Source organism: Parambassis ranga, chromosome 19, assembly GCF_900634625.1.
Source record: "Parambassis ranga chromosome 19, fParRan2.1, whole genome shotgun sequence".
NCBI lineage: Eukaryota > Metazoa > Chordata > Actinopteri > Ambassidae > Parambassis > Parambassis ranga.
This window is the reverse complement of record NC_041039.1, coordinates 3,378,374-3,402,560: the sequence shown is the minus strand read 5'-3', so window position 1 is coordinate 3,402,560 and position 24,187 is coordinate 3,378,374. Positions and strand designations below refer to the sequence as shown.

The window sequence follows — 24,187 nt, the reverse complement described above, 5'->3', positions numbered from 1 at the left end:
GGTTTCTCACTATCACCTACAGTATGTGCCAGCAAGTGGGATAGAACACCTCAAGTTTAAATGTAAATGCAAAGAAATTATTGAAATACTAATAGGCAGATTGCAGTTATTTGATGTACTAGCTGATCTTCAGCTGATTTGTAAATATCTGTTTTTGAATGGGTTTTGCTTATCTACATGACATTGCTCAGTACTGTGGTATTAGCAGTGAGCTGATGAATGCTTGTTGTGAAAGTGTTTTCTGTTCCGCTCTGATCCTCCGATGCTATCCAAGACAACCTCTGTGGCCATAGAGGTTCCACTGGGAATCTCCCTCACGCTGCTGCACACTGCAGCAGCCACCTTCATGAATAACAAGTAGCTATGAATCCCCCCACCCCCCACCCCCACCCCCCACCCCCCCCACAATTCTAACCCATGCACACATGCCTGTGCATATGCTCAACACATGCACATATATGCACTGGACATAAAAATGCACTTATTTGAATATATAAAAGCACAAGATCCTATGGTGCACATTTATAACTCACATGCTCTCTGTGCTCAGATATCATTATCTATACACACAGATGCACATGCACACAAAAAGAGACTGACAGAGACATGCAGACGCTCACAGATGGGGTTTGTGTCTGCCAAGTGCTATGTTTGGAAAACTGTAATGAATATGATTACAACCTAAGGACTGGTGTGGTTTATGTGATGAGTGAGACAAAGGCAGTCCATAGCATTGTTTTTCTGTCAGGTGTCCAGCCTGTTGTCGTTTCCAAACCTGGTTAATAAATGCAAACATTTTTTTCCAAGTCTTAATATCTCATGGTATTTTACTACTGCTTGTGTGTGGTTTCTATTATCCCGAATAGTGATGTAATATCAATACGCTGAGCATGGGTGGTGTGTGAGAGATATATTGGAATAGGTCAAATTTAACATGACATCATATGCCATTCCTTGGATAATACACAGTTTAAATTATGTTTTAGGATTCTGCTTTGTACTGAAAAATATCATGCTGTTTAAGCTGTATTAAACTGGGTTAATTTGACTCTTATTCTTTACAATTCTCTGTATGTGTTTTCCTTGTATGTTGATGTTCTCTCGTTCTCCTCGGTTCTTTCTTCTTGGAATTATACCACAAACCTCTCCCTCCTTATGTATACTGTTTAAATATGTCTGCATCTAAGTCTTTCCCTTAAATGGGATTGATCTTTTGGATATAATAATTTGGATAATAATAATAAACTTTATGTGTATAGTTCTTTTCAGAACAGGGTTACAAAGTGCTCTAAAACAATTGCAAAATAAAACAGGATAAAAGACAATAAAAACAAGTACGAGCTCAATAATACAAACAAAACACAAAGTCGATAAAACCTTATAATAATAATAATTTATCATCTTCATGTGTCGCATAATTCACAGTCATATTATTTGTAATGGCTTGATGTTCAATACTTACACAATTATAGTCCTTCTATGCCTGTAAATATATCATTTTAGTCAAATAAGTGCAATTCTTGTTGGACACTAGTTTTTTTTCATCCTTAACGTCTTTCCTTGACCACATGACGCTTTTGATCAATCCAACCACAACAAAATCACTAGATCAAAAACCAACGAAGTTAAAAACATGTACCTTTCGAAAGTCACATGGGTAGCTGTGGCTTGCCAATGATAATGTGTGTTCGTTGTAAATAGACTGTATCAGCCAATAGTGTGAGCGAGAGGCTAGTCTTTTCCGGGTGACGTCAGTGCACGGTCTGATGTCAGGAACTAGGCAGCAAAGTAGAGAGGGAGGAAGAAAATCCGTGGCAGCAATGCTCCAATAAACTGCTTTTCTAACTGTCTCTAAAACACAAACAAGGAGACGAAGGACACTGGGAAGGATTAAGAGACAACACCGGAACAAGGATCACCTTAAATGAGCAGTGAATTTTGCTATGGCTACAGACACAAAGCAGTGAGATCGGAGCCCTTTCCGACATGTTGGCTGGTTGATGTACAACAAGATAGCTCGCTGCTCTTGGGTTCGCTCATCGAAGTTTTGACTTAAGAAGTTCGCGGAGGCTTTACGGCTTGTCGTTAACGTTACCATCTGATCTGTCCTCGACACTGAAAAGACAAAAGACATGGTGTCCTGGATGATTTCGAGAAGTGTTGTGTAAGTACAAAGGCAGCCGGCAACACCATTGCTAAAATACGTGTTCTCTTTGACCTAAGGGAGAATATCAGGGGAGCTGAGCTTTGTTAGCTTGGGCGGCGAATTAGTATGTGCGTTTAAGCTAGTTCAAGGTAATGGTGCTCCTTCTGTCTACTTAAAACAGTGAAACACTTGTAGAAGAAACGACATCCTTTAGATTAACCAGTAACCAGGCCCCTAAAACAGGGCATTCCCCCTTTGTAGTGTAAAGAGCTGTGTAAACCAGCGCAGTTAATTTAAAGCAAATATTAAGTGCGCTATGAGTCACCGGTGCGACATAAAAGCCTCATAATGGTGAGGTGGAACTTGACAAGTCGCTACATATCCACCTGCAAGGGAGTGCCAGGCATATCTTGGCGTTACTATTTGGTTGTCATGCTCAGGTTATTACGTAAATCACAACAGTGGGCTTGTTTGCAGACTCTACCGCCGTGCATGCATTATGTGCGAAGTTGTGATCTTTGGCTGAAAGAGTTCCAAGTAGTTATGAAAACCGGAGAAAACTTTACTGAATATAGCAACTTCCCTTACGAAGTAGCCGAATCTCTCGCGAGATCTATTGTTTCAGACTCAATATTTACTCTATGTGACATTTACACTAAAGTAAGGTACGCTTCCTGCTTACCTAATGCCTATACTATAGATCTGGAGGAACTCATTGGACTGATTGTACTGGTGTATCCAGCTGCAACATAAAAAAGATATCACAAACAAATCTGACAGTGTACATGTAGGTTTCATGGCAGAAGGCTGTAGCAAATGCATTTTTAAAAACAGTAGCTATATATAACAGAAGGGGAGGTGCAAGCTGGGTGAAATGTGATGCCAGCGGAGAGTTTTAGGCCCACAGCATTTATCCTGTGAAAAGACTGACTTTCTCCTCATCTGTTTCTGCTCCTTCTCCCTCATCTTTCGGTGACAGTGGTTACATAAGTCAGGTTAATAAAAGATAGGAATGTGGTAGAACCTCCACAAGGGAGTGGTGGGGATAAGAGAATTCTTCAGCTTTATGGTTTCTAGTCTTCCATCAAAAGATCTAATAGTGCTAGTGACTGATTTGTCAAATATTGGCCACATAGAATTCAATTTTCATACATTTGTTGTAATTTTTCAGATACAGTATATTTTGAGGATAAGTGGTTCAGAGCAGGAGCCTAGCAACACAATTTAAACAGCTGGAGAAGAACCAATTTAGGAAGGTTGATTTAGAGACAAAACAAAATCTGTGGTTCTAAAAGCCTGCCAGGGTTAGTGTACAGACTAACTGCTAACTTCTCAGTTAGCCTGAAAGGAGTACCAGATGTTTAGGCTTTTTTTAAGCACTTCTTTCCTTTCTACAAAACTTCTTTCCAACAACTATTTAAATTCCACTGTTGGCAGTGTTCAGGAGTCCATTGGCAAATAATGTTATGCAGCAGTGCTGCAAGTAAGAGTGCCAGGATGCATGTGTGCTTTTTTTCTAGCCTATTTTTTGTTATAGTCTTCTCTTCTGTGTTTAGTGACATAGACATAATAATAATAATTTGAGTTATCTTACAAAGAGTTGCATAGTCTTGAAAGGTGCTTATAATTGAATTGTGTCAGCATGATGGAAAAAACAAAGGGGTGTAAAGATAAAAAGGACAATTGTAAATTTCATGAAAAATGTAACATTGTCTGTAAACAAACAATGACAGTTGTTGACACTTTTGTACGTATACACTTTTAATGTGGGTCAAGACGTGCACTATTTTATAAATAACACCATCAACCTGAAACAAAGTTGTAAAAAAAGGCCTCCATTTTTAGAAGGATCCATTTTCGCTCATTCTTATATTCATATTCACACACACACACACACAATCAGTGTTTCCCACAGACCAGTTAGCAATTTGTGGTGGCATCTTGGCGCTGACGTCGCATTGGTCATAGGAGTTGATCATTGGGGTTTATGCAGTGTGTGTGCAGGACGTGGCATTCAACACACTTTGTGAAGCTGCTATAGGTTAAATATACTATCCAACCATCTAACCATTTTAAAGCTATATAAAGTGTTTTGAATTGATTCAGTTAAATCTTATTTCTCTAATTTAGTTCTGAGTGATTGACTTTGATAAAGTGCACTCACTATAGTTTTCAATAAACATGAACATTTAAATAACAATTACAGAACAAATTAAAAGTTTTAGTTCAAATAGGTTAAAAAGAATTATTCAACAAGTATTATTCAACAGTCATTTAAACAGACTGAAGTGTGCCTCCTAAGGGTAAACAATAAATACAGTATTGAGACTTAAGTAACTCTTAAAGTTCAATGTGATTTAGAACAAATGATCAAACTTTAATGGGAATCATATCTAAGGAAAAATGGAGCTGCTGCTGTCACCTCTGTCCACCGTTTACTAGTGTCCTCATATAGAGCATCTTCATCAAATGCCTGCGTTATTGTTTTGGTAACGTCATTAGCTGTTGCCTCCGTCTGCATCTGATGTACACACTCGTGCACAGAACTCCTCAGACGGCCCTCCCACTGCACGCACGCATGCACACACACACAGGTTTAGAACCGCTGCTTACGGAAGAAACAGCGGAGAACCTGAATATAACAAGCTAGTAATGTACAGAGGTGGGCGTACGTGCTCGTAGCATGATAATATGTATACACGCGGCCCTTCCACTGCAGCACACGTCGCGTGAGCACACACACGCACACTCTCCTCCGTTTTCTTTTAGTGTTCAGCCGTAGCTTCCTAACAGGGAGGCTGTCATTGGTTGGTCGTGTTCACATTAAGCGCACTGAGAGTTGGCCGAGGAAAAAAACTCTGCACGAACATAGAACTGCAATTAATAGAAGGTGCTCTGTGGGCGATAAAATGATTTGTCTGCTCTGGCAGATCGCCAACATGTTCAAATCCTTTACAATCTTTTATCGTCAAATCGCACAGCCCTATATTGGAGGAAGACCTGTCTTTTAACTTTTTTCATGTTTCATGAATTATTAGCCAAATTTAAATTAAAGTTGAGTTTTTACTTGTGCTTATTTTAGTTCCAGTCTTTAGATTCTGGACATACACTGAACACTGGTACGTGTTGGTGGGATTGAGGAGATCCTCAAAGAATTCCTTCCACCATCCGACAACACTGCCAGTTCAGGTCGACAGCTCACCTTCTCCACTGTAAACAGTGTTGGTGGAGTACTATTTCCTCTTGCTGAGGTGCCGAACAGTTTGCCAGAATCTCTTTGAGGCCAACTGATAGACCATGGCCTCAACAAACTCCTCCCAGGCCCGAGTTTTTGCCTACACAACTGCAGCTGCTTGGCCTGCCGATACCTATCAGCTGCTTTAGGAGTCCCACAAGCCAACCAAGCTTGATCCTTATTTCCTAACCTTCGGTGTCCACCATCAGGTTCACCGGTGACATTTTAAGCCCCCAGAGCCAGTTTCTGTGTCCAGCGATCGGGTCGCCAAGGCCTCCGCCTTCGGAAGATTCCTTTTTAAAATGTCCTCTGACCTCTGAGAGCAGTCTATATGATGTGCATTATTACCCCATGAAGAAATACTGTGGAGGTACAGACTTTGACTGTAACCAGTACAATTTGCTATACCAGCATTTCTTAACAATCCTCCCTCTGTGTTTTTAGGGGAAAAGTCATGTAATCAAATTCTTATTCCTGAAGCTCAAACCAGATGGTGGGAGCAGAAATCTTGGAGATCTCTGGATCGCCCCCACCCTGTCTTCCTTCTTTGCTGTGTCTTCTGTGTTTTTTATTGCTCTTGTTTTCTATTTCTCTTCCATCCTCCCCTCCCCTCCATCTGGTTGTTGGTGGTGTACGATGTCAGGAAACCAGGGAAACTGACCTGGAGCACAGTGTCAAGGCTGATATGAAAGCACCAGGGCTATTTTCTCAGCTGCATGCAAGGGAAGGGGTCTGTGTGGTGGGGTGTGGTGGGGGGTGGTGGGTAAGAAGGGAAATGGAGAAATGGTAGTTACGGCATGAAGAAGGGGCCCTGCTTTTCACTAAATTGTTTCAAGAACATTTCAGTGTACGGGCGTACACTGAAATGTAATGATGTAAAAATGTTTTTTCTTAATGTGACTTTTAACTAAATCGAGGCCCTGGAAAATACTAAGACATGTCATATTGTATTAAGGAAGGTCAGAATAGTGAAAGCTGATACTTTTGCCACTAGAATTATCAATAATAAGGTGTTGGTGAATAGTTTAATGAATACTTACTTCTCATTGAATCTAAAAATCAGTAAACTGTTGTTTTTTTGAGCAGTTAGGTCAGCAGGATACATCTCTACATTTTATGGAAAAAAGCACAGCAAGTTGAAATCAGAGCTTTGACACTCAGTGTAGATGTGAAAAGTGAATAGAGGAGCTGTGGCAGCCTTGCTGTTTCTATAGCAACAGCAGTAAAATAAACTGCTGTGGTTGTTGGCAGCTTGCCTGCTGCTGAAGGGAGTATGTCTGTATACTAGACTATATATACAGTGTGTGTTCAGAGGTTGGTGTTATTGTGAAATCCTCCTAACTTGAGACTATTATGGTTTACCTTGTTCCCATGTTCCCACGTGAGCAAAGGACCTTCATTGGATTTTTAAAGCTTTCTTCTATTCTGTAAAGCCAGGACAGGGTCATGACAAGCAGTGAGTCTGTATCTGAGGAGCTGTACTAGCTGGTGTGGCATATCAAGTTCTTTTCAAAGTTCTAAAATATTATGAAGATGAAATCTAAACCATATGAGGGTTTCAGCTAAATTGAGTTAGTAGTTATTCTTATGTTGTATCAGACTACGTGATATTTTTGAAAAGGACACTACGGGAGATTCTGTAATCATGGAGTCGTCTGTTCGTGACTGCATCTAGACTTCTTGATGGATGCTAGCCAATCATACGCTGTGGTCCTTCAAATACATCAACACATGATGTCCTGGCATCGTGTTGCACTGGCCCATTTTGCAACACCCTCTTAAATTATATAACCTGCACTTCATCTTTTGTGCTGTGATTGCATCGCACTGTTCGAGATGTTGGCGTATTTCTAATAAGATCGGTCTCAAAGATTGAGAAACATTTTTAAACATAACCGCCTGACCAAACATGTCTGTTTAAAAGAAATGTTATTCTGGCATCAATTCATGTCAGACTAATAAAACTTATAATACAGGGATACTCATATTAGACAACCACATAAATCAGGTTCTATCTGTAACAGCTCTGAATAGAAATTGGCCACAGTTCACAGGACTGTTAGAATTTATGCTGTAAAAAGACATGATGGACATCCTCCTCAGTTGATACAGATTCTGCTTAATATCAGTATTTAAAGGTAGGGTAGGACATTTTGAAAACTCAGTGAGAGTCAGCCAGATTTCGAAAGTAAACGTGACTTAAAAGTCACGCCCCTTTCTCTCGGAGCTCACCCCGAAGCCACGCCTCCTAATCACATGGATGCGCATTACCTGAAGACGAGCTGCGGTCTGTGACTTCGGCCATCATGCACGTACCTCTCTAGTGCGCGCAGAGCAGGAAGAGAGTGACAACCAGCCAATAATCCGTGCAGGGTCCACCCGGAGGATTGGTTGATGTTTTTTAGCATATTATAGCTTCCACAGATGATTAATGTTCTTCGTTTTAATGTGAAACTAATTGGTTGCTATCGGATTGTAAAGAGAAGTTACACTAATTTAACAAAAAGTGCATCAGAATGAAATCTCCTACCCTACCTTTAATGCATAGTAATAATTGTAGCACAATCATTTTTTTAAATTTAGTGCATTTAGGTAGAAAGGTAAATAATCATCTAAAGTCAGGAACATAAATCTTTTAAGCTAGCTGAGCCAATCACATTTAATAAGTTTTCACTATGTGACCACACGACTGCCTGTTTGATAATGAAGCGATTTATGCGTGTTGTATTACGTTTAACCACCAAAGGGAAACTAGCGCCAGATAACAGGAGCACTGACTGTATGTTAATTTTGCCAGGGAGGCATGACAGCTGTTCTGATAGAACGACAACACTTCTCCGAAAACATGGGAGCAAATTTTTAAATAGGTTTTATCTTTATACACTGACCACAGTTTTGAAGTTAGAATGGCTACATTCTTGTAACTTGGAGTTGAGAGCTTCTTCATCCAAGCACCATTTTCCTCTGGTCAGAATTATTCTCTACTGTGGTCAATATTTGAGTCAAAGGGAATTTCTTCCTAGGTAATAGATCTCTTCTGGCTAAAAATTAGGGATGTCCCGATCCGATCACGTGATCGGAAATGGGCCCTGATTACATGATTTCAGACTTGATCGGAATCGGATGTTGCCTCCCGATCAGGACTCGGATATATATTTATTATTTAGAAGTTAATGCCTTCTGTGTAGGGTGGCTCTGTGTCCTGTAGTGTAGGGGTATGGCAGTTGCTTTTGGTGCGAGAGGTCCTGGGTTTGAGGTCTCGATGAGCTGCTGCACGTGTGAAATGACCTGGCGTGGCCTCTGGACACACACACACACACACACACACACACACAAACACACACACACACACACACACACGCACTCACTCACACACACACTCACACACACACACACCACACACACACACGGTTCTGGTTTTCTTTTAGGGAATTTTTCCAGAGTAACAAAATTAGCAGATTATAAGAATAACTGTTGTCAATGAAATGTATCTCTCTGTTTATAATTTTATAAATTAATTTTATTTTAATTACATCTACTTTAATTTGCCAGTATTCATCACTTTCATTTTTCAATGATTTTTTTTTTGTCACTACCAGCCTTAAGGCCTCTTTCCTGAAATAAAAGGCAACTTTGTGTTGTAAGTGATGATTTGTGAATGTAGATTGAAGGGGCTTTTAGCCTTCTTGACCCTGTGTCCTTTCAGTTCTCAAAAAACTTTCCTCTGCACCCTCTCAGGATTATATATTACTAGGCAAGGTGTAGTTAGATTCCTCTTAAGTCACAGTAATACTCTGATGATCCAGGGACTATGTGCTGTGTGTGCGTGCGTGTGTGTGTGTGTGTGTGTGTGTGTATATATATATATATATATATGGACTTGCTATTCAGCAGGAACAACACTGTAATCCTACTGTTTCACTACTACTAACACACTGTGTGTGTGTTTCAGTCAGTGTCAAAGTACACTCCTGATGAAAATTTTCTTAGGACCAAAGAAAAGCTGTTTTTAGACAGCAGTTTATTTTGATTTCATTGAAGCAGCAGCATTCAAGCAGCTGAACAAAATATTAGGTCAATAATAGCACTTGAACCTATGAGAAACAAAAGCAAAATTCTCCATTAAGTTTACTTGTTACAGTTACTTTCAATTATACTCTGACCTCTTCTCTAAGTTTGTTAATTATGAGGGTGAACAAAGAATACAGGGTTTTTCCTGGCCTAAAACAAGGCATATATGGTACCATCTTGTGCACCTGTGTGCTTGTGTGCAATGTCTTTGATTGGCTCAAGAAAACACATTTTAATGCAGCTAATATAGTTCTAATTACAACGATTAAAGAAAAGGGAAATTTTGACATCAGTACATCCCTATTAAAAATGAACTACATGGCTAATGTGTAAAGGTCTTACCATGATTATAAATCTTTGAAATATATTTTTTGCACAGCTCTACAGAGCTTTCTTTTTCGTTTTAGTTATTGTTTTGGTTTGCAAGCCTTCCAATAACCTCCATGGACCAGTTTCACGGGTTCAAACCAAATATTTGGGTGCAGAAGAGAAAAAAACTAATTTACTACATGCTCTGTAGCTACAGTGAACACAAAGGAGCCTTTAGAGCTCTATCATTGTTTTACAGGCAGATAAGATTAAAATGAAAGCATGATCTGAACACAGGAAATGAAGGCCTGTTACACTGGAGCATCTTTTCCAAAAACTACTCATTAGTATGGTAATATGTTCTTTATTTTTCTCTGCTGTTTTGTTAAAATGCTTATGTCTTTTGTTTGCCCAGTTAACTGGAGAAGAGAGTACTATGCCCCACCCTAAATTCCTTCCTGAATTCACACCCATGACAGTGATTTTTCGAAATTGGATGGGACTGTGAATTGAGCCAGAGCTTAACACACAGAACCACAGTTACATTCAGTGGTGTCATGTGACAGCATTAACATCCTAAAAAAGCACTACAATACAAAGAGAGATAATTATCTGCACACAGCTAACAGTTTGTACAGCTCTGGACCATATCACATGTGGAAGCAAAGCCTACAATACCTGCTGCTGCAGCAGATTATAGAGGAAACGGTTTTCCCAGGGTTTTCAGAGTTTACATCAGAATCCAACATTTGATTGCTTCATAACATAATGTAAATCCCTCCTATACTAAATGACCCGTGCATGGCTGTATACCGCTATATACAAATGTGTAATGGAAAATCAGTGTTTTGTATTTACAGGTGTTTATTCAATAAAAACAAACAACAAGCTTCAAGATGTGTGTTCTCTCTCCTGACAGGCTGCTGTTTGGGACCCTGTATCCTGCATACTACTCCTACAAAGCTGTCAAAACCAAAAATGTCAAGGAATATGTAAGTTCACGCAGCAACACAAAGTTTGATGGCAAACAGTATATCCCTAAAGTTAAAGTTAAAGGGCTTTAAGATTGTATGTCATCTGTTGGTATGTTAGGAATGTTTGTAGAGATTTGCTAGAATGCACTTAGTAAACTAACACAAATTACACAGATATTTGTGTTTGATATATATTTGGAAAGATGAATATCACATGAATTTTACTTCCTTAATTTAGTATTAGTTTGAAAGCAATGATTTACTGTGGTTGGAGGTTCAGTTTAACGGCAATCACATTTCTAAGGGCGGTTTATCAAGATGAATTGTGCAGAACTTAAAATGTGAGTGTACATTTGTATACCCCTTTTTTTGGAATCTCTGCATCTTCACACAAAATCCAACGGCACCCACTCTGATGACACATCTAGTAGATTCTTTGATATCAGGGAAAGGGCTCCATGTATATAGACATTAACTTTTGACATTGACTTTTTAATTGCTGGAAGACCAAATAATACAATTGACTTGAGTTTAACCCTTGCCTTGATGGCAAATTATACATGCATATAGATTTAAGGCACTGGGGGTTTCTGTGGTAAGTGTGGGGTGATGCAACTAATGCAGTGAGAGTGAAATCCCAGTTCGCTGAGTTTGTAACACAATCACACACAGCTTTAGCTCACAGTAAGCTGTGGCTCTGCTTTGAGGTACCTTTCACCCTCCTTCCTTTTCTTTCTGTCTTGTTCACTGTGTGCCTTCTTCTGCCCGATCTGTTGTCACTGATTGTTAGCTTGTATTACTTTTTGTCTAGAGTACAACAGAAATGACAAGGATGTCTAATTTGAATACCTGCAAAATAACAATGAGTCATGTTAAGGTTCCCCAATCGACTCCTGTCATTTCATCAGTTGGCATATACTGATAATTATTTGTGCATGAGTGGCACGTGCACACTGAGTGAGAGGAGAGTCTCTGTGCAGTGAATAGGTCACACTACTTGAAAAAAATACTGATCACATATAGGACACATCCTCATGCAACCTCTAAATTATTAAAAGGTTATATGTAAATAATAAAGGTGTGTGGTTTGAGTGGATTTGCAAATAGACAAGGCTTAAAAACATCAGCTGATCAGACAGCGACCATTGAAAATGCCTTAATAGTCAATTAGCTGCAGCATTTCTTGAAAAGCATAATGCATTGGCATATTAGGCCCCTGTAAATGCCAGTTTATGTGTTCATTGTTTAGTTAAATGTTTAAGGAGGGAGAGCATTAAAACTGAAAAGTGAAAAATGAAAAGAAAAAAGAAAAACGCTGCTGATGAACTCAGCCAGTCACTCCTAACTGTTAGATTTCTTCCAATTCTCAACTACTATCTCCACTGTCATGATTTGAGACACTGAATAATTATCACTGCAGCAGTATTTGTTCTATTGTGTTTCTGCTTTTAAGACACACTGTAGCAGTTCTTTCAGCAGCAACACGCCCTACCAGAGGTTACTCCAGTTCATGAAAATGTTCGCTCATAAAACTCATTCTAGAGACGCAGTGTTCTTAGTGAATGGGGCGTTTCTTTGTGCACATGTACAAAGTAACAGCAGATTCTGAATGACAGATGTGACTCGCAGTCTGTGTCTTGTTAAACATCTTGATCAAAGCATACGTTATGTCTAGAGGTTAATTTAACCCTAACTCCACCTTCTGTCAAGTCATTCTACCCATTCTACGTACCTTCTTTTACTCATAAACAACACTGGACCGTGCCAGTTGAAAATACCATTACTGTCCTGTATTGCTGATTGGCTCTCTTCTACTTCTCGTTTGCTGACATAAGAGTGATTGAGTGTTAAATGAAAGCAGTTAAAGGTTTTGATCCCCAGGCTACAACATTTGACTACAACATTTTGGGCGTCTAAGCCGAGCAGTCTGGTTCCCAGCCTGAGTGTGAGCAGACATGTCTCCCTGTGTTGTTAATGCTAAAACCATAGGGCCCAGAAGGACTTGGATGGGATTCTGCTTATAGACTGCTTCTAGACTGACTAAAATCCAAAGACTGTGGTATTTTCATACAGCAAGAAGGTGGAATCTGTTTCTGTATCTGGATTTAAGTTGGGTGCAGATCTCTTTATTTGTATTTAGAAAATTATGGAATTGCATTATTTCAGGGTCGTTGATGGGCCGATGTTCACATGTGCACCATTGTAAAGTACTGACATTTAAATATTTAGCTTAGGCAGCTACCAAATGGCAACCGTTTATTGTCCTAATTAGTTCTGTGATTCTTATAATCTGTGCTGTATGTTAGCTGTAAGCATTCATAAAAGTGATGTGTTATCAGTAAATTATATAAGCTAATGGATGCTTCTTGGAGATGTATTATTGACAGTTAGCAGTATAATTTCTCAGACATATGTGACTTTATCTGGTATAGAAACAGCTAATATGTTTGAGTTGTATGCAGTGACAAATACTAGCAGTCTTCGTCTCATTTTAGATGTGATAACAATTTATTTATTCATGATTCTCACAGGTGTGTTTTTAGTAAAACTACTGCTGTCTGCTTTGTCTGCATTTACCCTTACTGTTGGATTCTGGAGCTCTAAAAGGCTGAAGTTTGGTGTGTTTTTTTTCTGCTAGGGGAAGGCAGTTATTCATAGACAGGAACAGTAAATGTCTACTATAGCCCCAGGAAGGCAAAATGGCTGCTGTATATTTCACAGAGGTCACATCTTAATGTCCTCTCTACTGATGAGATGAAGGAGAGCGGGAATAAGAGGGAATTTCTGGAAGAGACTGCAAGTGAAGAAGGGCTTACAAACTGAAAGATGAAAGGAGGAGGTAGAAGAGAGGAGATTGAAACATATAAATGAGATGTCTCGCCATCTCCTTGGCTTTGTGTTTCTCTCAAATCTTTCATTCTCATGAGCCTTTGTGTGTCTGTGTCTGTGGAGGGAGTTCATGATAAGGTCACCAATTAACTGGCTCAGCTGTAATGGTACAGGCAGCAGAGAGGGTGTGCTTGTGTGTGTGTGTGTGTGTGTGTTTTAATAGTGTTTCCTAGCTGACCATCAGCGGGCGGGACTCACCATAGAGCCTGGTCCTCTCAGAGTTTCTTCCTTTTAAAGTGGAGTTTTTCCCTTGCCACTGTTGCCTTAAGTGTCCAGTGCCCAGGGGTCACCTAAAGACAATTTTTAATAGAATTGAATTGAATGGATATGTGTACTAATGTAAGATGGTCTTCAGACATGTGTTTGTGAGACAGGTGAATATTTGTGGTTTCTATTCATAATTCTTTTATTTCCATAATGCTTGTCCTGACTGTATTTTATAGTCACATCTGAGCACAGCAGTTACATACAAGAGTATTTTTAAACCCATTTATCAATAATTGTGCAAGAGGTTATGAATTCCTGACTTTTACTTGCTATTTGTGCATCTGTGTGTGTTTGTAGGTGCGATGGATGATGTACTGGATTGTATTTGCTCTTTACACTGTCGTGGAGACCATCACTGATCTAACACTGGCATGGTGAGTTCCTCTTTAAAACATAAAAGTGCACATAATCTGCTGCTTAACTTTTATCAGAGTGTTTTCTTCAGTAAAAAATGATTGATTTCTAGTCAGCTACAAACCAGGTGGAGAGACTTTATGTCAGTGAGAAAATGAAGCAGAAAATAAAATGAGGATATTGCAGTGGACAGCGCGTAGTCACAAGATGGCCACAAGAGGGGGGTAATGGCACAGATTTTCAAGCAAGACTAAGTCCAGCAATTAATCATAAACAATTAATGCTTATGTATCAAATCACAAACTAGCACAACACAAACCTAAGTTTGATGTTAACCTAGTTAACTATGCTCAATGTCGGCTTCGCTTTGAGTGAACGCATACTGGATAGAGACCCAGTCACGTGACTTATGCTTGTTACATCCTCCTCTAGATCAGAGACATATATTGGTGGTTCTGAGGTGGCAAAAACAATTTGTTTTGGCCCGGACGTTTCATAATTCATGACAAATGTGTGTGCATTACTCCTCATTCAGTCCTCCCACTGCAGGGCACACACACACACACACAGGTTTTGATGTCACGCTGCTAAACGGCAGAAGCAGCAGTTTAGGTGAACATGTTGCTACTATTTGGTATTTCTCGGTTTTGCTTGTTTCCCAAATATCTCTGCTTCAAACGTTCACCTAAACTGCTGCTTCTGCTTATGTTCAGCAGCAAAACGTCAGAACCTGTATGCGTGTGTGTGTGCGCATGATATGCGCTGCACATTGCAGTGGGAGAGCCGTGTGAGGACTACACACGTTTCTGGAGCTTATAGAGTTGTGTCTTGATGCTATGAATTGACAACAGCAGTGGCATTGTCTGTATGTCTTTATTTTGTCTCATTAAATCTTGTTGTGAGAAATGGCAGATGAGACCTTAGCCCTCGTTAATGTTTGGGACAATATATGTGTGTACATGTCTAGGTTTCCCTTGTACTACGAGCTGAAGATAGCTTTTGTGATCTGGTTGCTGTCCCCTTACACCAGAGGAGCAAGTCTTATTTACAGGAAGTGTCTCCACCCTCTGCTGTCATCCAGGGAGAGGGTAGGATCATCTATCCATCCACATCTGTCTCTGAACACACACATTACGTATTGTTTAAATTTTGTAGTCACACTGCTTTTGACCTGATTAAACTGTCTACTAGAAAAGTGTTATTGTCTCTCTAGGAAATAGATGACTATATTGTGCAGGCCAAAGAGAGAAGCTATGAGACCATGGTGAACTTTGGCAAGCAAGGACTGAGCATCGCAGCCACTGCTGCTGTCACTGCAGCTGTCAAGGCAAGTATCTCCACACACTCAATATTTTCTTGCTATTTTACTCATATTTTCTAATATTGTTGCATGACACTACTGCCACCTATGATGATTTCTGTCTTTAACAAGAAATCACAACAGCATGACTAATAATATATTTTATATTTTCTGGTGGTTCTTCTTTAAACTAAATATGAAAGCTTTAGTTTCCTTTAGAGTTTCCTGGCTCAGAGTCCTGATTTGGTTTCAAAATCACAGACATGTTTTCCTAGCTTGTAGATGAATGCAGGATGCCCTGAATGAAATTTAAACTTGTATATGAGCTGGTATTTAAAACCCAACCAGATGCACCCTCCGTGTCTGTGCTCCATAACCTCAGATATATCCAATAAGTTTAGTGCATGTGCATGTGTTTCATCAGCATTGCGTGAATACCTGAGTGAATCAGATAACCCCAGTTGATCTCCTGTTAGGCTTCACTGCACCAAAGTAATTCCAGACAGTGGAAATCCTCTACTAACATATTCAGTTGTATCAGTTTATCAGATCCACATCAGCAACAATTGTCTAGATCCAAAATATTTAGCCATGTGTGTTTACAAGTCAGTGTAACAACCAGAATAAAGACACAAAATTATCTCTGTCTACATTTAAGGTACATTTATGAATCTTTTGATTTCTAAAGAAACTAGTTGTGGACCAACAATTATTCATTTATTATCCGAAAATGAAACAATAAAACAATTAATCTAATGGTAAATGCTGACCTCTGATAGGTGCACTGTGACAAAGACACAGAGCTGTTGGTATGTTTTCTTTCACAGTTAGTAAATGTCTGACCTGTGACTTCCAATAGTTGGGGCTACACGGACAGTCTCTGACTAGGGTAACACTAGTGGACAGTTACCACACAGTGCTGCTTACTTGTAGCTTAAAGCTCTTTTTAGTTTTAATGCCTAAAAGATCCTTACATCATACAATCGTCGATGTGTACCCTGTGCTGCTGCATTGGCTGCTATGTGTCTGTTGTCTTTGGCAATCCACTCCCCTTGAATAGAATAGAATAGAATAGAATAGAATAGAATATACTTTATTAATCCCTTTGGGAAGGTCCCTCAGGGAAGCAGCAGCAATACACACTGGCAGTAAGACCAAGATTAAATAAAATAATATAGAATGTAGTATAATGAAAGGTAAAAGGAATTATTTACAGACATTGCAAATGTAGATAATGAAAGGTGCTTAGCCCCAATGTTCGAGTTTTATGCAGGTTCTGTTTTTAACATATTTGGACAAGATCATAAAGTGTGGATCTTCCCCAGCATTCCTTCTAACTAACCCTCCTGTGACTTTTGTTTCTCTTTCTGTGTCTGCACTGACATCCTTTCTCTTCAGGGTTTCTGTGCTTCAGCAAGCGGCTGTGGGAGGTAAAAACAGTCAGTGTAAGCTGCATGGACAGAATGTTCCTTTTCCATTTCATACAGCACTATTGCCCCACGTCATTGTACCCATCATCCTTTGATTTTTCTTTTTTCCCAACCCATCTCTTCTTTTAGCAGCCATGAAAATAGCTATATAACTCATTATTTACACCCCTATACTTCATTTATTACGTGTAAATGATTCTTATTTACGTGTCTCAACATTAATTTCATTGTAACACTTCACATATGAATGTCTCTTATTTTAACTCTTTTTTAAACATTATTTCAATTTATGTTTAATTAAATGCAATCACTGATATGATGCAGATGATTTATATGATTAGGTTTTAGTAGTGAAAAAAATGTCTTTGGCCATTGAAGTGAATGATTTGTTAGCCTCGAAGAGGTTTTGAATAACAGGTGGCTGACAGTTTCTCTTGTAAGGAAGCAGACCAGGGGGTGTTTGTGCTTGCTATGACAGGATACTGGGAAATTGGTTGCAGTCAAGCCAGTGCTAAGAAAGAACAATGCAGATTTCCCTTCTCACTCTCTCAGGTGCCTGGAAGTTTGAGTCTACTGACCAGATTCACTGAGCATTTTGTGGAAGGGGCTCTTTTGCCTTACATTTTTTTCCAAAGTTTCACCATGTCTCCACTGTTGGCCACTGCCAGGGACTGGATTTCAGGGCACAGTAGAAAAGGCCTCTAGAATGGTGATCAGGAAGTTACATCTGCTATTTACAAACATTGTTGTCCTTTTGGCAGGTCTCATCTATGCAAAAATATGACCCAAAACATCAGTCATTTTTTTCACACAAGTCCTGAAAGTAGATAAAAGTGAAACCAATCAAGCAAATGAGATAAAAACCACTCTTTGTGGAACCCCTTGTGTGCATGGGGTCCCTGTTTTTTTAATAAAATATACATATTCACTGACACTTGAATCTCATCCCATTGACTGAAAACACCTCTGAACTCTAAATTGGCCTTCAAATGAACTGCTAACACACCTTTGCCACTCACCAATATGTAAAATTAGATAGTGCCCCAGTTTAATATTTTTGTCTCATTTGTAAATAGAGTTATCTTTGTCTACTTTCAGAACTTGAATAGAAATCTGCTGCACCACTGTATGAATTTATGCGTATCACTTCAGCAGCACACTCTGGGTTTAGCTGTATGAAAAAATTAGAAGATGACCCGATTCATTATTACAATACAGACTTGGTGTCTCTAGAAATACTACAGAACTTAGCTGCCATGGCAGATTCTGGGGTGTAGTTTGGGAAGGGAAGTAATTTGTAGTCTGACATCACTCATTTCATTTGTGTTTACTTTTTAATGTTGATCTGAGTATTGGTGGTGTAACATTGATTATTGTGTGTGTCACAGGGTCAGGGGGCCATCACAGAGAAGTTGCGTAGCCTGAGTATGCACGACCTGACACAGATAAGCCAGCAAGATGACAGAGGAAACCAGCTGTATTCGTACAGCTCCCACTCAGCCAATCCTGCCATCAGGAGATCTCAAAGCACGGATGCTGCTGATGGAGCTGGTATATACACACACTCATTTAAATGAAAGTACGTGGTGTGTGTGTGTGAGAGAGAGAGAAAGAGAGAGACTATCTGACTTCCCAGCAGACAGATGAGATGAGGCTGAGTGGATGCCACTGGAATCCCAAACACACACACTCACACGACATTCAGTGAACATTACAGAGAGAGAGAGAGGAGGGAGTGGTAACAGAGGAGGGGACAAAGATGAATAGATTAATGCATAGTAACAGAATGGAGGAGTGGACTGGATGGATGCAGGCAAAGGAGGCAGCCTCACCCTCTAGTGACCATGTCAAGGCCCACCAATGTGCACAATAAAGGCTATGTAATTGTTTTTGTCTGAATAATTTTGAACAAATAACACAGTATCTTTTGTGTTAATCAATTACATGTGCATTTCCTTACGGCAGTCTTTCCTTGGATCGTCCTCATTTTAATTAAAAACAATTTAAAGAACAGGAGCTTATACATGATTTATGGTTATATGATTTAAAATATTATGGTTGTGGCCTATCAGTTACTGTTCTTTTGGCACTAACATTTAATAACATTGTATTTTAATGTCAACACCTTTTTAAATTTTTCCTGCAGAGCAGGTAATAGAAGAAGTAGCTAACTTTATTTTCAAACCATATCTTCTGTGCAAATGGCTATAGCTCCATCTATGTACAGATCCTGTAAATCATGAATTGTCCTGCAAGTGAAGAAGAGTTAAATCGAGGCTTGAGGGTGCAAAGGTAGGGTTTATTGCAATAGGTAGTGCTCTTAAACCTAAAAATACATGCTTTTTGACACATACAGTGCCTATACATATTGACCCTGGGATGTTTTCCACTTTTGCTTATATAAATGATGTATGTGGTCAATATGATTTTGGCTTTTTTTGATGAAGAGTTCACAAAGTATTGTTTTAGTGGAAAAAGTCTACAAATAAGCATTATGCTTCTGAAGCAATGGAGAAATGATTTAAAGACAACAAGGTGAATGTTCTGGAGTGGTTGAGATCCAGATCAGAACTTACTCCATAAGAGATTTTGTGGCTAGCCTAATAGTTAGGGAGTTGTTCTGACCTCTGACCCCTGTGCAACCTAACAGAACTTGAGCAGTTGTGCAAAGATAGAAGCAGTGTCCTGATGTGCAACCCTGATCAGGCTCTATCCACAGATTCACTGGTGCTAAAGTTACATTTTCATTTACTAAATACTGAAAGGGGGATGACTAGTTATGCAGCCACTATTTGTTAATTAATCAACATTACTTTATTAACATACATTTTAAAAGCCCATGATTACAGTTATAAATCAATATAAATCACTACATTCCATCCTCCTCACTTCAGCACCAAATGTTCTGTTAAATGTCATTTCCAACAATATGATCCTATTAAGAAGTATTCTGGCTGTATTATATTGACCATACTGTGATTTACACCACAGTGTTTTTAAACTGGCCCGGTGTGCAGTTACTCAGACAGAAATACTAAAGAACATCATTTATATCCAGAAACATTATTAGACTCTATGTCCATGTGGCCTGTGAGGAACCCTTCTGAAAGTCTCTCTGGGATACTACATTTATTCCCAGCCAGCTTCTAATTTTGCTTCTTTTTTTGCCAGAATAGGTACAATGATTAGTAAAAAGAAGCTCTGAGAAGGAGAGCACACCTCATCTATACATTTAGACAGTACTGTATACCACAACAGTGTCTTATCCCTTAGTTGTAATAAGACAAGCTGCTGCTGTACTTGTAAGATGCCTTTGGCATAGCTAGGCGGAGTGTGATTTAACAAAGCCCTCACCGCTGTACATGACAGGAAATTGGAGATTTACCACAGACTAGACTGGTAATGGTTGGAATGAATGGAATCCATTCTCCACTGCTGAGAACAGAATTTAGCCTTAAAGAAAGAATATCAAAATGTAAAACAATACTGTGATCATATTAGTCCCAACTAAATAACTTTTGAAGTTAGGAGCAGGGGGGTTTAGGCTGTGTTCTCTGAGCTGCTGTGCTTTTTTCTGTAGTCTCTGAGATGAGACAAGATCTGAGTAATTTTTATGGTAGTTTGAAATTAAGTATAGAACTGGCCGTGGTCTTTCCTCTGGGATAGGAATGGTGGAGAGTGGTTCCTTATAGACTCCAGAGGTGACAACTGTGGTTTTAGAAATTACAGTGCTGCTAAATACACTATGCAGCTATTGTCATGTTCATATGGATATTTTATTGCTGTATTTAGTTTTGTGTAAATCGTTTCCCCAACCTCGAAAGGTTATTGCTACAAAATGTTGTAAATATATATGTAATATATAAACAAACAACATTGCTTTTTATTATTATTGTGTCTAACACAGATAATGTTACATAGCTCCTTGTCTTTCATTTAATTTTTCTTGTTCCTTTGTGTTGGTTTTGAGCCTCTGTGGAAGTCTTGTCACTGTTTTCTCTCTATCTATCTATCTATGTGGTCACCGTTGATTTGTGTATGTGTTTCTGTTTTTCAGAGTACTTCTACGATCAGGAAGAGAGGACAGATGAAGAGGCAGAGCCAACCTTCTCTGAGGACGAGGCAGTCAGTCAGAAAGGGCTGAGGCGATCACAGAGTGTCAAAATCTCCCGATCTAGAGTCCGCAAAGATGTAAGTGTCATTCCGCTGACAGCAATAGGCATTGGTAATTATAAAATGCCGTATGAGATGAATATTGAATGTTGTTTCGTCTCCCAGTGATGTAGCTCAGCTCTGTGGTGACACATTCATAAGCGTTTCCCTGCCTTTGTTACCAGGCTCGTTATGGATCACTGAAGATTAAAGGCAAGAAGAGACCAGCGCTGAGCTCCGTTAACTACGGGATGTGAAGCCTCTTCACAAATTTCACTGCTGAGTCACAGTAATGTGTCAATGACTTCAGACAATATTGATATACATTAATGTCCCTGAGACGGATTTTATCTATAACTACTACTCACCTTACTTTTAAAACATGCCACCCTCAAATGTTGTGACACACACACACTCTCACAGCAGTTAGCAGAGCTGTCTGCTGAATGTTATTGTCATCTTGTGTTCCAGCTCTGCCTCTGACTCGTCACTCTGTTAAACTCTATGTACATTTATCATCTAATACATACCAGGTGTTACAGATTTAATGTTTTTCTTTGGGTTGAAGGCACACACGATGTCATTTGCATGGAATGTGTGTGTGTGTGTGTGTGTGTGTATATATATATATTTATATAAATAATCATATAGTCTTTTAAATTTTAAGTACACCTGACAACACTTTTGCGTTACCACATCCTTAATAAGAAGGTTATAACCTGTAAGTAATAGCTCACCTAACTTTTAAAGTAATGACTGCTTTTTTAGCACAGTTTTAATAGGCAGAACCAGGCTGCATTTGCTTAGTTCATCTTTTGGTCTTTTTTAATTTATGAGCTTAACTGTCCTAGTAGTTGGTGTTGATTTATTAAAAAACAACATTTATAACATGTCCCAGAGCACAGTAGATACATTGATAAGATGCTTGCTTCACAAGAAGAAGACCCACAGCTGTGATGGTCAACATCTGCCTGTTATCACCTGTTATATGAAGAGTGTGAGCTGAGCTGAACTGAACAGACCGATTTAAGGACTCTGTGTGTGTGGTCATTTGTTCTACTTTTGGACTCTGTGCTAATGTTGCAAACATAATTCAAATGTGTTCCAAATGTGGTAAATGAATTGTAAGATCCACAATGGCTGTTCAGGAAGATAGAGACACTGCCTTGCTGTCAAAGAGCTCTGAACAAAATCAGTCAATAGATGATGATATTTTTGTTTTTTTTAACAGCTGTGTACTTCCCCTATTTTAACTTTAACATATTAACATTTGCAGCTGCACACTTGACTTGTGAAACTAAAAGCTGATGTTACTTATGGTGTATAAGGTGTATCAGTCATTTTTTCTAAGCTATTAATTTCAGCTTGAAACTTCTTTATGAGGATATCCATTTTAAAATGTGGCACCAATTGTGCTTGTTCCTTTCAGGTATTTTATAACTTGGGTTAGCGGTCACGTATGGCTTTTTTTTGTAACCTTGAGAGGCACATGTAGGCTCAGACACTTGGACCATTCCTTTTCAGGACACTTAACAGTAAGAGGGTTCTAACAGGAACATTTAGCAGAGCAGAGCTGGTTAAATCACATGTACAACTGACACAATTTAGAAAAAAAAATCTGATGACCAGCAGATCAACACTATCCCTTATAACTAAGACATGAATGAAACAAAAGGATGTATGGAAGTTTCTGTGGGAGTTTAAATGCTCATACTTACTTTTTATTTGTGTCTTTTTAAATGGCTGTGTCCCCAGCACTGCCCCGGATGTAAATGACTTTCTGTATATCTTAGTAACATTACAGATTTGCCTTTTTTACTTGTTGTTTTTGTGTCTGAACAGAAAAGTATTTTGTTTGAAACCACCTGTTTTGCATATATACCTCGTCCCAAACTTTTTCTTATATCAGTGCTGTTGTTGCTTGTCATCTCATTTTATAATATGCTTTCCTTTGGGAGCACACAGGATTAACTTAAGATTCTTTATGGTAAACTCATATGGACTTGCATGGCGTTTTATAATTGTGTCTTGTCATTGTACAGCACTACATGGCTGAAACTTCCGCTACAGCTGCTGTGTAGTGGACGCAGATGTAAGAGTCCAACCAGAGTTTCATTCTGGTGCCTCTTTCCTAAAGCAGAAAGGCTTTTATCACTTTTTATAAAATCCTCTTTGTTTTTGGCTGAGGTGCAACAAGGCAAAATTTTTCAAGTTGTTTATTACTTAGAAGAGACTTGTGATACCAAAGCTTCATGTACCCACCTGGTGCTAAGCAGCTGGGTTGTTTGATCTGTGTGGGGAAAATGCGGGGTTTGTGGATTACTGAATTGTAAATGTCATTAAAAAAATAAAGGCTGCCTGATTACAATTAAGGCAACAAATACAGTGGCCTGTTGGATTGCCTTCTTATGTGTTCTGTGGAACACACAGTGAACTGCATGCAACTGTGTGTCGTCACCATCAACCATTGCTAAATGCACACAGGATCATAAGTGCTGAAGGAATCAGAACATTTACACTGCTGTCACTACAAGCTATCTCTATTACTCAAATGAAGTCATACTGGACATTTCCATATCCACTCTATAACTCCATAAACTCATCAGTGCAGTTCCAATGATAAAGGTGTCATCTATATAAATATATATATATATATGTGTGTGTGTGTGTGTATATATATATATATATGTATTTATATGTGTGTGTGTGTATATATATAGATGACACCTTTACCAGCGCTCTTAAAATCTGAGGTGTTTTTTTCAGTATGCGTTCATCTGTGTTGTAGATAAACAGCAAGCTGCCCTTTGCAGATCCAGAGAGATGTGACTGGCAATACAGTGAAGAAAGAAAGAAACAAACTGTGGACTTGTTCAACCTGTGTCAAATACTAAGCAAGTGATCCTGAGCACCACAAAGATTTTTTTGCACATGTGATGTGACACATGAACATGTAAACAGGGAGAAAGCTTGTGCATTTAGATATTTTCAAACCTGTTTCAGGCCTCTTTTATATGTGGAAATAATTCTGATATGAATCAGTCACATGTATACGCAAAT

At 39.0% G+C, this 24,187-nt stretch overlaps 1 protein-coding gene across 1 annotated transcript; it reads left to right on the top strand.

Annotated features, from left to right (window-relative positions):
* The first annotated feature begins 1,755 nt into the window (after positions 1-1,755).
* Positions 1,756-23,498, top strand: reep3b (receptor accessory protein 3b). Its single transcript, XM_028430623.1, has 8 exons — positions 1,756-2,164; positions 10,681-10,753; positions 14,189-14,265; positions 15,213-15,333; positions 15,459-15,572; positions 18,364-18,526; positions 21,033-21,166; positions 21,313-23,498. The coding sequence occupies exons 1-8, from the start codon at positions 2,133-2,135 to the stop codon at positions 21,382-21,384; spliced, it is 786 nt and encodes a 261-aa protein (XP_028286424.1). The 5' UTR covers positions 1,756-2,132; the 3' UTR covers positions 21,385-23,498.
* Positions 23,499-24,187: the final 689 nt, after the last annotated feature.

Coding starts and splice junctions, on each gene's coding strand:
- reep3b (XM_028430623.1), top strand. CDS start 2,133: ATGGTGTCCTGGATGATTTCGAGAAGTGTTGT. Junction 10,754..14,188: donor CCAAAAATGTCAAGGAATAT/GTAAGTTCACGC, acceptor GTGTGTTTGTAG/GTGCGATGGATGATGTACTG. Junction 18,527..21,032: donor GGATGCTGCTGATGGAGCTG/GTATATACACAC, acceptor TCTGTTTTTCAG/AGTACTTCTACGATCAGGAA.